This window comes from Homalodisca vitripennis, chromosome 8 (assembly GCF_021130785.1).
Source record: "Homalodisca vitripennis isolate AUS2020 chromosome 8, UT_GWSS_2.1, whole genome shotgun sequence".
NCBI classification, from domain to species: Eukaryota; Metazoa; Arthropoda; class Insecta; order Hemiptera; family Cicadellidae; genus Homalodisca; species Homalodisca vitripennis.
In genome coordinates, this window is record NC_060214.1 from 18,261,748 (window position 1) to 18,279,339 (window position 17,592).

Below are 17,592 nucleotides of genomic sequence, written 5' to 3' on the forward strand. Positions count from 1 at the left end.
GTAGTTTAACTATTAAATTTAGTATTATTTAACAAGTTATTTATTTTGGTTACAAATAAAAAATTTTACACGAGAACTAGTGACGATCATTGTTATTCTGAGCATCTCCTGAGTAATTGTTATATAATGAGGTCAGACAGATCAGGTTGCTGAGGGTCTCTCAACAAAGAATTGATAAATATTAAAACAGTAAAAGGTTATCATACTTTACGTATACTTTAATCATTTCATCCTCTTTTATGTTCATTTCAGATGCATGCAAATCTATTGGTTGTCTTATCTTGCTTGAAGATTAAACCGGAAAGAAAACTTCTGTGCTCATTTAAAAAAATTTTATTAAACTACTGCAAGCAAAATTATTTATTTATGTATGGTTTCGTACAGCAAATTGTTTTGCCAGACAATTCTTGAGGTATTACAATGGTTCTGGTACCAAAATTTGCAGAATTAAAGTATGTAACAAAATACAGCAATGCAATGTTTATTGGAGCCAGGTAATAATTTGCTTTCATATTTTTTGTGGTTGTAAACCAAAAATTAAAAAAAACTTTATACAGCCTTAAAACTGTAAGAAATATACAAATTTCACTGTGGTAATATAAAAGTGAAATTCAATTCTGCATTTCATCAGCTATAACATCAGAAATAACAATTGTATAATAAAACAAAAGCAAAATCAAATGCACCAATTTTTGGGAAAATAACAACCAAATATACAAAATTAATTGACATCAAATGAGTTGTTCCTGGGACTACAAAGTCTGTTTTACACAATTTTACTGATACTTTTTAACAAAGTTTATTTACACTGTTTATAGTTGTCACTAACAATCAATCAATCATCTTTATTTACAGTAACATTAAGAAACGTATTGGCATCAAAAATATTATACAATCATTACAAACAATTAAGAATATCTGAATACAAATTACAATGTTGAAATTATTTCCCTTAACTGATGTGTAGCGTCAAAGAATTCTTTCAATGAATAGAGCGGTCTTGTCTTGAGCCAGTTGTGAAGTCCTATTGTTAGTAGTTTCCCTCTGAGTGCTTTTAAAGATATGGGAAACATTATTTTATATATTTAAAGTTTACTGTGTAAGCTATATACAGAAATATTCTCTCTCTCGCTCTCTCTCTCTCTCTCTCTCGTATAAAGCTATAATACAGACGGTTTGTATAAGCATTGTTTTTCTATAAAATAACCACCATTGTTATTAAAACAAAAAACACACCGTAGTGACCAAATAATTTTTCTTTAAAAAGAATACAGACATAAATATAAACAGCCACAAAGATCAAAGATGTTTAAAAACTCATCTCGACTATTAAAATGCCAATAAACTACTAAATATTAAAAATACGATTAAAAATGTATTTCATGTCTAATATCAATGGATAATATAATGTCCGTCCTGGTTGAAAGGGTTGACTGATGCTTTTATTCCGGTGCTTTGGTGCTCTTTTAATCATTACAGTTTTATGTAGTAATATTCATTAACTTTCACTGGTCATAATCAAATTAAATGTTCTTTATTAGGAAAGCATCAACAAAGCAACAAAGCCTATCACTTGAGGGGCTGAAAACAATTTCATTGCTGTCCGTCTGTTCACACGATATCTTGAAAACGAACTGATCTATAGACTGGAAATTTTGCATGAAGCTTCTTTTCCGTAAAGGCAACAATGAGTTTGATTATGTTATATGTCACTCCATGGGATTTGGCTGAGTGTTAGTGAACACTTTCACATTGGTCTTATTAGTAACTAAGAAAGCAATAAGAAAATAGCAGAATAAATAAATTTGTAAACAAACTGAGTAGAAGCATACAGGATTTTAACATTTGACGTATTAAGACGTAATTAACATCAAAGTCTTCCGGTTCACACCGTGTTGCTTACATAATTAACGTCTTGAAATAGTTTTGCCATCCCAATGTTAAACCATAGCTTTGGAAAAAAAAGAAATTTGCTAATAATTTATCTTGTGTCAAATAGAAACTGAGAATGATTCACTCGTTGAGTTATATATTGAATATTGAGCAGTTGTTTGTGTACATGTTTTGCACTAGCAGTTTTGTTGTCAATGATAAGTATGTTAGCTAGTGACGTAAACAACAGTATGTGACGGTTACAGTGGTGGCATGTTCGCTGACGCTAGCGGAGATACAGCAAGACTGGCAATGGCTGCAGGAGAACCTGGACTGTCTGTCGTCGTTCGAGAAGGAGGAAGACGTCACCGACTTTGTCTGTTGCAAAATAAAATCCATGATCGCCAACTCACAGAATGAAGCTATCGCTTTTGAAGGTAACGTTGTTATTTTAATGATTAGTGTTGTAGTAAACCCGAATATAACTGGTGGTCCAAGGCCAAGCTCATAAAATAAATGTGTGTAATATTATAAAGAATGCCTTGCTGGATTGTTTCAAAACTTGACTTTGGCCTGCGAGTTGTATAAGAATTGACTCTGGTGAAGTTGCGTGATTGTTTTTGTTTAACCCTTTCCGGGCCAGGCGGCAATATATTGCCGTCGGTGACATACGCGAAAAGCGCCAGGCGGCAATATATTGCCGCCTTGATATTCGTAATTTTCTTTAAAAAATACGACATCAAATGATTAAAGTTTTATGTTTTTTTATTCCCTGGTATATTTGTAGATATTTAATATGAATATAATTTTTATTTTGGAGGTCTATGCATTTTTATTTCGTAATTGTCACGTGACATTATCAGGTGACTCGATCTATTGTTGTTAATTCTTTATGCTTTAGTGCAATCGTACCATTGTATGCTGGATTCTTCTTCATTATTTTATTTTGTGGTTGTAAATATTAGTAGTGTTACCTGCTTAGCTATTGTGTGTAGTAGTTACAATGACTGACAATTTGCGATCTCACGGGAGTGAAATTGTAAGTAGCATATTTGTAAATAGAAAAAGTGTAAATAAATTTCAAATAAAATTGTGTAAATATTTCTTGGTAAATAGTGTTTTTAACTGTATTGAAACTGCTTATGGATCCTACAATCATCTGTTTACCGGTACATCCGTAATGTGAATATTTATTTTAAGTTTCTTGCAGTTAAGAGTTAGTTGCTTTATCACTTGTTGCGAAGTACAATTATGCGTATTTATACAAAATGTGTCATAAAAAATTTATTTATGAGAGAAATAACACAAAATTTTGTATGGTTGTTCCTTTATAAATGTACAATATAATAACATAGCTTTCTACAGTAAAATTATTTTTCCTTTTTTAGTTATTTACGAAAAAAATTAAAAAATTAAATTTTGTTTATGTAATCCATTAAAACATTATTTTTTTTAAATTTTAAATTACTTAAAACTACATCTTTATATTTTTTTGTTGATAGTATATATCTATACGAGTAATTTGGTGCAACTTTTAGGTCATTCTCTAATGTTTATGAAAAGTTATAAATTTTAATCTAAGAGACTGCAAAATCGCCAATTTTAGCCTGGCACTTTTGACTAGTCACAAGGGGATAGATATGTGAAAAAATTTTGCAACATCTCATATTTGGTCCTGGCCCTGAAAGGGTTAAATACAATTTCTTTTTATACAACAAATTTTAATGGAAAGAATTAAAAATAAAGTATTAAAAACAACATTCCACAAAATTGTCTCTGGACATTTGAAATTTCACAAACCATGCTCACGTTGGGGTCCCAGGGTGCTTGTGAGAAAATAAAAATGAGAAGAATGGGTTGAGTTCTTGAATTTTCAATATGATAAGGCAATAGGGAACATTTGCGCCAAACAACTTTCACTTGTTTCGCTGCCTAAAAAAGTTTCTCTGCGGTAAGTTCTTCGACACTGATGAATGAGGCGAAGAAGCAGTTAAAGATTAGTTATCCTAACAGGTGGCAGACTTCTAAGACATCAGCGTTCAAAAGCTCATAGAACGGTATGAAAAATGTTTAAACAAAAATAAAACCGTGTTAAAATATAAAGAAATATGTCAGGACTAAATTAAAACAAGTTTTAAAACAAATCTGTTATTTGTTTTTTATAAGAAATCAGACCTTACTTTCCGGATGACCCTCATACTTATCCCGTCTGAAATTTGAGAGTGAACTGAAAAGTAAATTATGTTTTAATGCTACATTTCTATTCATTATTATGTTTGTGTATCTTGCAAACAATATATGAAAGAATTCAAGGCTAGAACAGGAAGCTAAGAGAAGCTAATCTTAGATGTAAATCCACAAACTACCTTGACATTTCCATTGACTCCAGCCTAGCAAGAAATCCTCATGTAAGAAGTTATGTAAGAAAATGTAATTTGCAATAGAGCACACAAGAACTTTTCTAATCTGTATAATGGAGGAAAATTAGCATCATTTAGCCAATAGATATGTCTCCTTTGTCTTCCTTTAATCCAGTTGAAAGTATTACTTAATGTCCTGTGGAAGATCTATTACATTCTACACAGTTCTTACTTTGCGAACAAAAGTTGATAGATGCCTTGCAAGTTTTAAGTTCTAAGAAAGCTTCTGAGCAGCCTTTTTCAAAATTATAATTTACAGTGTTAGCAATTTATTGAAGAGACAATATCTATACAGTCTCTACAATTATAATAGGACACCAAATATTCACCATTACAACACAAGACACACCTTAGTATGGTCAGTAAGAAGGTAACAAGTGCTGAAGCTGAAATTTTCGATCTGGTCAGAAGAATTCAAAACATTGAAGAGTCGGTTGCAGTCATTTGCATAGACACAGATTAAGTTACTTGTCTGTCAATCATCTGCATTGAGATTATAGATTGAGATAGAGATCAACTAAGTAAAGGGATACAATTCTGGTAAAATAATTCACTGCCATTTCCCAGCAATGTAATTAACTTTCTAAATTGCTGGTATTGAATATATTACTGTCATGATTTATTTCTTGTTAAATAATCATACGTTTAACCTTGTTTTGTGATTTATTCCCTGATCAATATCTGTGTTTTTGATATCCTGTGTAATTTTGTTCTATATAATGCTCATTGATTTTTCTTAACGTCATAATCTATTCAACCCTGCCTTTATCGGGTTTGTAAAATATTTTTAAAGTTTACGTTGAAATAATGAATGCAAATTCTATGCTTCACAATGTGTGTAGCCAACAAAATACACCTAAGTTTTACTAGCTGATCTCCTATAGGAAACATTTCTATGTTATTTGCACTAAAATTCTGTATTTGTTTTGTTTTATACTACTTTACCGGTTTTTTAAGCTTTAACATTAAACATTTCCAAAGCTTGGCTATTTAGAAGGAAATTGTAGTGATTGCTCCCCTGATTCTTATTAACAATGAATAGATTTTATAATTATAGCGGTATTGTCAATCATAGATGTTTGTTTAGCAAATTGAGAAAAAAGTTAAGTACTAAAAAATATAAACATTTATTTTCTTTTTTTTAATTTTCAGAACTAAATTAATTACTGAAGATGAGGGATATGTACTTTATAGATATATTGATTTTTAGAGAAAAAAATTAGACTCATACATTTTGTTTAGTTTATGAAAATATAAGAATTGTTGCACTGTTTACAAATAAAAAATATGGTAAAAACCTCAAAAACTTTGTATTATTAATATATATCAAATAGCTGTTCCCAAAACAATAATACAGAGAAGCATGTTTGTAAAATTGTGCCATAATGACCACTAGTTTTGAATAGTCGATTAGTAACAGTAGCTAACAGAGTAACATTTTCAGTACTGTAGTATTTTTATCATGTCAACATGTTTACGTTCTGCACAATAACAAACAAAGAGTGCGTGCAGGTTTTACTTGTGAAGTTGCATTGATTGCCAGATGGAAGGCTAACGACTGTACGACTGAAATGTACTTTATTACACTTTGTACTATCAGGACATCTATAAATAATTAACATGAAATGTTTAACCTTGTTACAATGCCAAACCTATTTTGGAAATTTTATAATATTTTACTAACATCCATAAAATTAAAACAGTTTTATTTTAATTTTTCTTTTATTTTCTTTACAGATAAATAGTTAAATTAAAAACACATAAAACATGCATATACTGCTAATTTATTATATTTAAGAAACACACAAATGGTTCTTACCAAAATATTTTAAAAAAATTTGCACTTTCATATGAAAAGTAGCACTTGAAAGAAAATTTCTTAAAACAACTGATACTACTATGTAGAACTAAAATTGTACATATAGACCAAACATTATTTTATTATTCACAAAACTGTAAAGATAACTCTACTTTTTGTGTAAACCTATGTTTTTACTTTTTCTAATAGGCCTAATCTAAACTCATGAGATTCAAACACAGTTTATCACATACACAGGCTATCACTGAGTTCTGAATAAGTGAAACTTCTTTTAGAATAAGTTAGCGGAAAAATACTTTTCCTTCTAATAAACTATACAAATCTTGTATTAAAATGTAATTTAATTTTAAAAGTTAAAAAATAAATATTATTTACTTACAGTATGTATTTTTCAGTTTCACATGACAAACGGCACTTTGAAAAATTCTTCCACTATAAAATATAATATCAATTGAAAGAAAAAGTTTAACTAAATACAAACTTAACAAGAAGTTTTGATTAATATTTTAAACACTGTAAAAGTTGTTTCTTTTTAGAAAGTAAAATTTTAACTTTATGTGTTTTTTACACTAAATGTAAACCAAACATCTAATTAATCTTACAAAATTGCTCAAAATGTTTTTTTCTTGTAATTTGGTTCATTCTGATTGTTTATATAAAAAATTGATAATATGTAAAAAAGTTATTGTGGTAGAATCTTTACTGTGAATGCCCATACATACAGATATCAGCATTTCTCAGTAATATTTCAAACGATAATTTTAATATATGACCATTTGGTCTAAAAAGGCTAATCTAAATTAATTACCAGGCATGTTTATTAACATTGTAAAAACAGTACCACAACTATACATATACAGAAAAAGACCTTAAGGATAAAGCAATGAGGAACAAATTGCCTCATTGTATTCTTATTCCTACAGTAGTTGACTCTGATGAGTTGAGAGAATGTTAATGGTATCTCGGATAAAAGTGGTGGAAACATGATCAGTTCACCAGGCCAATAGACAGATAATGAGTATCAACAGCTGACAAAAGCTCTGTAGCTTATCTTTTACCAACCAAATCGTTTTATAGGAGCTGTGCTTTTGGGCTATCCAGGGGGTTTTCTTTCTCTTGTAAATTTTATAATAAACCTAAAGGCTTGCATGATTTTTTAGAAAAAAAATAGTACGGTAGTTCAATTGTATTAATAGACTACTACAGGTCTAGTAATGCAAGTAATAGTGCCATAATATAGGTCTGGCAATGCTAATAATAGTGCAGCAATACAAGTCTAATAATGCTAGTACTATTACAGTACTACTTAATAGAGGTATATTAATGTTAGTAATAGCTCAGTAATAATAAAGGTTTAGTAATGCTAGTAATAGCCCAGTACTAATGCATACCTAGTAATGTTAGTACTAGTTTAGTAATAATGCTGGTCTATTAATGTTACTAATGGCTTAGTAATTAATACAGCTCTAATAATGCTAGTAATAGCTCAGTAATAGTACAAGTCTAATAATGTTACTAATGGTGTAATAATCAATACAGGTCTAGTAATTCTAGTAATGGACAATCAATTAATACAGGTCTATTAATGCCAGTAAGTATCCCAATTATACAGGGCTAGTAATACTAGTAATTATTCCAGTAACAAAGTTCTATTATTACTAGTAATTGTTCCAGTAATACAGGCTTAGTAATACTAGTAATTTTTTCAGACAAACTTATGTAGTAACAATTGAAAAGCCCTATATTACAGGTCCCAGTAACACATGTCTAGTAAAAGATTGTAAAAGCCCTATATTACAGGTCCCAGTAACACATGTCTAGTAAAAGATTGTAAAAGCCCTATATTACAGGTCCCAGTAACACATGTCTAGTAAAGATTGTAAAAGCCCTATATTACAGGTCTAGTAATAGTTCCAGTAATACAGGTCTAGCAACGCTTGAAGAAGCCCTGTATTACAGCTCTAGTAGTACTAGTAAAAGTTCCAGTAATACAGGTCTAGCAACGCTTGAAGAAGCCCTGTATTACAGCTCTAGTAGTACTAGTAATAGTTCCAGTAATACAGGTCTAGCAACGCTTGAAGAAGCCCTGTATTACAGCTCTAGTAGTACTAGTAAATGTTCCAGTAATACAGGCCCATTAATGCTAGTTATAGCCCAGTTATACAGGTCATTAATGCTTGTGAGCATGGTGTCATTGTCAATTGTTGTTATCTCACACGCTATATCTTTAGGAGAATTAAATATCTTGTACATTATGCTCCTTTCATTTTCAGAGTAGAAATTATTTCATTTTACATTTATGCACCAAAGTTTACAACTTACACATAACAGGGTAAGGCACAAAAATGTCTTGTAACAGTTATAAAATATGTGTCTTGATATAGAACAAAGTACCTATTAAATGAATTAATGGAAATGTATGTTGTGTTGGTAATATTTCCTTATTGTGATACTTAATTTTGTACTTTCAGATGAAGAAACCAAGAAATTCAAGCAGGCAACAACGAAATTCAGGAGGACGTTTTAAATTTACCACAAGAGGACAGGCTTGTGAGCTACTACTCATGCAGGTAAAGTGATACTTCAGCTTAAGTGATGCATTTTTGTAATTTTAAAGTACTGTAAATATACTTGTAAAATCTGCTCTACACTTGAAGTGCTACAGTTTAATTTACCACAAGAGGACAGGCTTGTGAGCTACTACTCGTGCAGGTAAAGTGATACTTCAGCTTAAGTGATGCATTTTTTAATTTTAAAGTAAATATACTCGTATAATCTGGTCTACACCTGAAGTGCTACAGTTTAAGTGCAATATATCCTTTGGACAACATTGGTTTAAAATGTAATTGCATTGGATAATTTTAATTGACAAACATGTCAGACTACAACTTGTAATAAGTATAGATTGTTGTAGCATATAATGATGGAAAATGTCCAAAATTATGTTTTCTTTTAAATTTCATTATAATTTAATCCCTTTAATTTGTTTTCCATCGCCACTTTTAAAATTGCTGACAAAATATGTTGGGAGTTTTTATGTTAATTGCATACAGTTTGTTCAGTATTTGCGTTCTTTGTAGAGTAAAAGGAAACAGATTCCTCTACACGGTGAGGAAATTGGAAATACTGACTCGGATTCTAAGAAGTATGAGAAATGTCAGCTAATTCAGTCAGTTGTTGAGTTAAATAAAACTGTGTGTTTTACGTTGTAACTGACATTTGGCTTTTTTGTGCTCATAGTATGTATAACTAATGTTGCTATTTATTTTTAAGAAATGTTCATTCTCCAAGTACTTATTACGAAGCATATTTTATTTGTCAATTTCAGCCGACAGAACATGTTATTGTTTTAAAAATAGTTCTGTGTAATTTTTGTTCCAAAGGCTTTGGTGAAACATTTATTTAAGTAAGATTGAAATTTTAAATGATTGTTATATTGTGGAATCTTTTATATTACTCAGGAGCTACTAAATGAAGTCAAAGATGATGCACAATTACTGAATCGTATTATAACAGGTGACGAAATATACTAGGTTTACAGATATGATGTTGAAACTAAGGCTTAATCATTTCAGTAGGGGCATTTTGAATCTGATTTTTATAGGAAAATTTTGATTAAAACAATGACTGCAAGTCATTGACATTGGAAAGGCAATTTTAAAGCATTTGACAGATCCAGATTACGAAATTCCCTGTATTTTCCACATGTAGCAAATTTTCTTTGTATTCTAGGTGCTCTTTATCCCACTTATCTCGGATAATCTGGACTCTAGTGTAATTGAGTTCATATTCGTCATTTTGGATACTTCTAAACAATAATCTTCGTTAAAATGAATCTAATCTTGGAATCACTGTTTCAGTTACCTGAGGGACTCTAGTGTAATTGAGTTCATATTCGTCATTTTGGATACTTCTAAACAATAATCTTAGTTAAAATGAATCTAATCTTGGAATCACTGTTTCAGTTACCTGAGGGACTCTAGTGTAATTGAGTTCATATTCGTCATTTTGGATACTTCTAAACAATAATCTTAGTTAAAATGAATCTAATCTTGGAATCACTGTTTCAGTTACCTGAGGGACTCTAGTGTAATTGAGTTCATATTCGTCATTTTGGATACTTCTAAACAATAATCTTAGTTAAAATGAATCTAATCTTGGAATCACTGTTTCAGTTACCTGAGGGACTCTAGTGTAATTGAGTTCATATTCGTCATTTTGGATACTTCTAAACAATAATCTTAGTTAAAATGAATCTAATCTTGGAATCACTGTTTCAGTTACCTGAGGGACTCTAGTGTAATTGAGTTCATATTCGTCATTTTGGATACTTCTAAACAATAATCTTAGTTAAAATGAATCTAATCTTGGAATCACTGTTTCAGTTACCTGAGGGACTCTAGTGTAATTGAGTTCATATTCGTCATTTTGGATACTTCTAAACAATAATCTTAGTTAAAATGAATCTAATCTTGGAATCACTGTTTCAGTTACCTGAGGGACTCTAGTGTAATTGAGTTCATATTCGTCATTTTGGATACTTCTAAACAATAATCTTAGTTAAAATGAATCTAATCTTGGAATCACTGTTTCAGTTACCTGAGGGGACGTCTGCCGTTTCAAGGCTGGATGTATCTGTCTGTCTGTCACCTCTGTTTCTACGCTTATATCCTGGGCCGGGAAAAGCGTATTGTCATTCGCTGGTCAGACGTCATCGAGCTGGAGAAAACCAGTGGATACTTGTTCCCGGACTCGATCCGGATAGCCACACGGGACAAGACGGTTAGTTTTAGAAGTATCCATTTGTGTGTTTCAGAGTCGAGATCAACGTTGTGTACGTGACAATTATAATAACGATATAAAATTTACACACAGGTCTAAAATTAGTTATTCTTTGTGTAATAGGTAATAAGTACCTTAGGAACATAGAATATACCTCAGGGAATAGTTTTAGCTTTAACAAAGTTTGTCCCACTCAGTGTCATACATTACTTGTACATGTAGTCCACATAGCGATCGTGGCCGAATTTAATAATTTCACAGTTATACAAAATTGTGTAACTTATCACAATAATAATTTAACTATTCTAACATATACACTGGCTTATTATGCCACTCAGACATAAAAAACATAGAAAAGTAGAAGAAAGTTAACATCTGTTTTTCTATTTTGGAGTGAAAACTTTTACTCTGTAATACAATTCACACATTTATTTACTTTTGTGCATAAATAAAAAAATGATACATTTATATAAAATTGTTCATTTTTATATTGATTTTTGTAAAGTAATAGACAACTGGATTTGTGTTATGAAACCATGTAAAACTGTTATATTACTACCCTTGTGGTAAACGATTATTAATGTAAAACTCCAATCATTAATATATATTATAAAATGTAATGATTAACAAAACCAAATTAGTAATTAAAGCTATAATTGTGAAAGTAAAACAAAGCACTGTAGGTGTTAATATTACCTTTATGTATCATGAATAAAGAAATTTGGAATTGAATTAAATAGTGTTATGATGGCTGCCAGTACTAACTATTTGTATTTTTGTTAAATTGGAGTATTTTTATAGGTGTTTGTCTATTTGTAGAGAGAGGAATAAAAATTTTATCTTTATAGTCCAAGATCCCAGGCCCCCCAGACCTTACTTATTTTCTAACTCCCAAAATTATGAGAAATATGTGGGGTAATGTATGCTTAAGCACCTATGCATACCCGCTAGCTTCATTAGCCGGCCTGTTTACAGGTAACAGGTAAGAAAGGTACATAAAAATAAAGCTTACTTTACTTAAATTCTAACAGCTGGTTTTTGGATATGTTTTACAAAATATTGTAAGAAATCATAATCCAATATTGCCAGACACCTCTTGTGGGCGGTAACTCCCGCCAGACACTTTAAATTTGCATAAAATATACTGCACCTTATTTATATTCTAACTTCCAATTTTTATATATAATATTCATGGGGCTATTTTAATATGAAATGAAAAAATATTATGTGATAAAATATATAACTACAGCAGAATCTAATACTTTTACAGACAACTCGTCAAATGTTGCAGAGAATATATGTACAACATCTTCACTGATGCCCAATTTACCTACACAGTGTAGTGAATCACAACCATCTTTTCCACAACCTTCTCAACTTTTCAATCTTCTCAATGACTGGCATAATGATGAGGATGGAAATTCTAACGATGCTGAATCCGAATATTAAAATAATAAAAGTATATTGAAATAAAAATAAAAAATACTCTAAAATAAAATATCATTTGATAAAATTAATAGCTATGAAAAAAATTTTATTATAAATATTAATTAAAAAAGGTTATCGTTTCAGCATTTCAGCATTACAAAATGCATTCCTTTTTTCCCAATTTATATTTAAAAAACAAATTTGTTAGGAGATCAAATTCTTATAATTTGGGTTTCATCGAATTTATAATTCTGTAATTAATTATTTTTTTATAAAAATATATAATTATATCGAAACTCATCAAAACCAAAACCAAAAAAATAACATAGCAATTCAATCTAACAATGCCTCCGTGATCACAAACACGAAAACATATGCTACAAGCATGCGTATACACAAAATAGTCCATGTGTTTAAGAGTGAGAAAGCAATCTACAGAGTACATCTCACTCGCACTCAAGCGCATAGATAATGCTGTCGCGCTTACACTTACAAGATAGCTTTAATGCATCTGGGGGGATGATTGGCCCATAGGGTTGGTCTGGCTGCCTACAAAAGGTATTAAAATACCCTTTGGTCTTCCGATCATATGTTAGTTTGCTTATTTAAACGCATATGTGACAGATACGGCCAAATACAAAATAATTGAATCGGAAAAAGTAAGCGCTCTGTGGTGTAATGGTAGCACATTCACCCGGCAAGTGAGAGATCCGGGTTCGACTCCCGGCGGAGCAAGTACTTTTTGTGATTCAATGTTTATTGAAATTATATATATATATATATATATATATATATATATATATATATATATAATTCTAGATTTTTATAATCTTTAAAATCTTAAAAATGTCACCTTAGGTATTAAAATGGTGACTATACAAAATGTTCAAACTGGTTTCGTCAGGAGATTTATTGAAAAATTAATAAGAATAGTTTTAATGGATTACTTTTACATAAACATTTTAGTGCAAAGTTTTCATTTTGTAAATTTCACTGCTACAAATAATAATGAGTAATAAAGGTCTGACTGAGCGCAACATCCCTCTCTTACAATACGAGATGTTAATAGAGTTATCAATGTTGTACAACTGCTGTTTACTTGTTACATGTTGTATGTATTTATTGTGGTAAGTAATAATCTATGTTGTGTTCCAGTATTACTTCTCCATGTTTTTACACAATGCAGAAACCTACTCACTTATGACTCAGCTCATCAACTTGGCCATGAAACAGTGAGTCAGTTTACATACCATATTTCAGAGGAAGTAAAGGATACTAGATTGGTGGCACAAGATCTGTAATTACAATATAAGGCTTGTTCTTGTGTGTCTGACTAAGATTCTATTAAGTTCATTTCAACCCATTGACTACCAATTCAAATAAAAATATTTTTACTCTCAGGTCGACGTAGCCAGTGAGGAGGTCTAAGGGGAGTCCGGAGCCCCCTAAATTTTTAATTTTTTCAATTACTTTTTTAGCCAACTATTATTATTATTTAAATAATTCAGTATTACTGACATGTACTGCTGAAAGATCGTTCTCAACATTGAAATGAGTCAAGAACCTTTTAAGGAACAAAATGGGGAATGAGAGAATGACTGCACTTGCCTTACTTTGTTGTGCCCACTTCGGGCAAATATCAGTCGTCTTGAGACCCCCAACATTTTTCTCTGCCTATGTTCTTGCCTCAGGTACTGAATTAATTTTTTATTTTGCAATGTAAATCATTGTGTGGGTATTTAGACTCAATTAAAAATATTAAAGACTATAACATGTTAAAATTGTATTTAATTGCCTAGCAACAATTACATTTATACCAGATCTACCATTAAAAATAAAATGTAGATCATTAGCTTGCCTTGGCCAATCCCAAGTTTGAACGTCACATAATTTTTCTAAATTTATTCATTGCCACTTTTCACTTAAAATTTATTCATCAAAGTTACCATCACTCACTTTATTTTACTTTCATTGAATTTGTCCTCCACAAAGTTACTAAAATTATAATAAAAGATCGTCATTTCACCATTACGTCATTTAAGACGGCAACTAATCAAAACAAGCAATCAACAGATAAAAACTGTAAACAGCATTACATTTTCGAGAGAGAGCTGACCAGCTTCAAAATCGAACATGTTTTGACCGTCGATATAATAGTATAGACAAATTCAAAAGTAATTAGTATTTTTTCGATTCGAAAGTTATGAATTTATAATTTAATGGTTTGAGAATTCACTAACATTACTTGTTTGCGGATTTTTTACTCCAAATTTGATAGTGTGTAGTTGTTCTACTTAGTCTCCCTGTTTTTGTCATAACTTTCCTACTTTTGTTAATTATTTCAATTCAAAATGTATAAATTTGGTTTAACCCTCTGGGTGCCAGTCGTATTGTACTAGTGCCAGGTCCAAAAATGCAGGGGTGCAAGGGTTTCGTAAAAATTCATGACTTTGTAAAAATGTTGTACAACAAACATTTTTTTTAAAGGTGAATATGTGCTCTATATAAATATGTATAATTAATAAACGAAAGTAATTACAATTTTTGGGTAAGTAAAATAAATATTTTTGTTTTGTTTTTATACATCTTATTATAACTAGTTTAAAACAATTTTCTCCAAAAACTAAATACACATTCTTTAGAATACAAACTGAAAAAAATGGAAGCAATATGTGAAAAGCAATATGTTTTACAAAGGTTTTTAATGAATCTCAATGTAACGACATATTTTGCATATGTAAAGAATAATTAAACATTTAATCTATAACCGTATGGTTATATGTAAATAAATGCTATTATGTTTGAGTATTTCTAATTCAATAAAAATATTTCATAAGAATTTGAAATAGTAATGGTTTGGTCCAAAAAAATCTCTTTTCAATACCAATACCAAAATTGTGGCCTTGATTCTCGATTGTAAATTTTGTAACTAAGAGCTTAACATGTTAAATGGTTTTGTTTTTACTGCTAAAGCATTGATTAGACTATTAGAATACCTTTTCATCTATATTACACTATATCTTGTGGCATAGTTGTCTGTGATGTTTAAACTATGTAAGAAGTTCATTTCAAGCTCTTTCGTCACAGATTTTTTTGTAATCTCTTCAGAAGAACATGACTCCAGATTTGAGGAGTCAAGTCTGTAACAGTGTCAGATCCAGATGCTGCACTAACAGGAAGGTGAACTGGAGCTTAACTCAACATTCACATGGAATTAACCTTTCCTACCATAATTATTCTGATACTGCTAAGTATCATGGACTCAAGTATCAGAATCAAACTATCCCTAATCAGAACTTTATTTTTTTTGTCACCTTATGATGTACAAATATTTATCTAACTCACAACAAGATTTTAGAAGGAGCACAAATCTTTTTTTGCTCTACGGGCCCAAAAAAGTGAAGTTTGCCACTGAAAATCAAGATCATCATCGGTATCATTAAAATGATCTTATTCATTAATTTAAGGAAAGAAATTTCCTCAGAAGATTCAAGATTCAAGATTCAAAAGATTCAAAATTTCTTTATTTACATAATCGTTAAGATTAGTAATGGCGTCAAATACAAAGTTACTAACTATTACAGTGTAGAAACATTAATTAACATATTATAAAACATGTAATGTTACATGATCAGTGATTATTACTTGACACAAATGTTAAAACTGTTAAACATTAAAAATAAAGCAGTGTTAAATGAATACACAATCTGGCTGCATATGAAACTTCTACAGAGAAAAATGTACATATGAAATAGAATGAAAAAATCTAAAGTTAACATTGATGATACAAAATGAAACAAGTTGGAGTTAAAAATGGACATGTCAAAAGTTTGTGTTAAAATGCTCTATCAAAGTGGTAAAAATAATTTCAAGTTAGTGCTAGTTGAAATGTTGTTTCCAGTTATAGAACTCTGCTAGGCTGTAGAAGGGTCGGTCCTGAAGCCAACTCTTCAGGCGGCGTGGAAACTTTTGTACTTCTGTCTTCTTAAGGTCTTCTGGTAGAGAGTTCCACATTTTGGCGCCAGTGTAGCTGGGTTTCTTCTCAGTCCTACTAAGATGATGCACAGGAAGGCAGTAGTTGGTTGCGTGCCTGGTGTTATGGTGGTGGATCTGTGCTCCATTTCTTGCCGCGTCTGGCGCCTTGATGTGTATATAAGTCACAACTTCTAGAATGTAGATGCTTATGACTGTGAGGATCTTCAGGCTCTTGAAAGTGTCTCTGCATGTTTCTCTTGGTTGAAGGTTCTCTAGAATTCTGATTGCTCTTTTTTGTTTTAGGAAGACACGTTGTAGGTTAGTGTTAGTTGTTCCTCCCCATACAGCGATTCCATAGCGTATGTGTGACTCAAAGAGTGCATAGTATGCAGTCTTGGTAGTTGTGGTGTCACTTATACTTCTCACTCTTCTCAGCACATACAGTCCTGTGCTAAGTTTCTTGCAGAGTAAGTTGATGTGTTGTGTCCCACGATAAGTCTTCGTCAATTGTAACCCCAAGGTATTTGGTGGAGCTAACTTCATCAAGTTCTGGTATTCGTGTGACAACTTCTCTGTTTCTTCCTAGTACTAGTTGTTTTTTGTTTTCTTTTCATTGAGGACAAGGTCATTATTGTGGCAGTATTGGATTGCCATATTTATGGCTGTGAAGGAATCAATTTCTAGTTGTTCTGTGTTTTCTCTGCCAAGTAATAACACTGTATCATCTGCGTACATTAAACAGTTGCAATAGAGCTCAAGGAGTTTAGGAAAGTCGTTTGTAAAGAGTATGTACACAGAACAGGGCCTAGAACCGATCCTTGAGGGACTCCTCTTGTGATCTTCTTCGGATGTGATCTTACTAATTCTAGTTTTCCATTGTTACAGTGTTTTATCTCCACCAGTTGTTTTCGGTCTGTTAAATAGCTTTTAAACCACTCTTTTGTTGTTCCCCGAATTCCTAGTGATGACAGCTTTTTAAGGAGATGTTTGTGGTCAAGACAATCAAAAGCTTTACTATAGTCAAGCAGAATAGCAGTAGTTGTATTTCATTCTTCCTGTTGGTCAATGATGAATTCTACCAGACTAATCAAAAGCAGTGGTTGTGGATTTTCCAGGCATAAAACCATGTTGGTATTTTGTCAGAAGTTGATTGTTTGTTAGGTGTTTTAAAAGACGAGATAGAACTATTTTTTCAAAAACTTTTGATATGGTTGGAATTAAGGATATCGGTCTATAATTAGATGGTTGTGCTGTACATCCTTGTTTGTGTTTTGGATATACTTTTGAAAGTTTCAA

At 31.2% G+C, this 17,592-nt stretch overlaps 1 protein-coding gene across 1 annotated transcript in view; it reads left to right on the plus strand.

The window, feature by feature from the left end:
• Positions 1-17,592, plus strand: part of LOC124367377 (TBC1 domain family member 9) — an 84,611-nt gene that overhangs the window by 4,570 nt on the left and 62,449 nt on the right. The window contains 5 exon segments of the mRNA XM_046824143.1: positions 2,139-2,309; positions 8,583-8,635; positions 8,638-8,681; positions 10,707-10,893; positions 13,477-13,553. Coding sequence (XP_046680099.1) covers positions 2,139-2,309; positions 8,583-8,635; positions 8,638-8,681; positions 10,707-10,893; positions 13,477-13,553 — 532 coding nt within the window.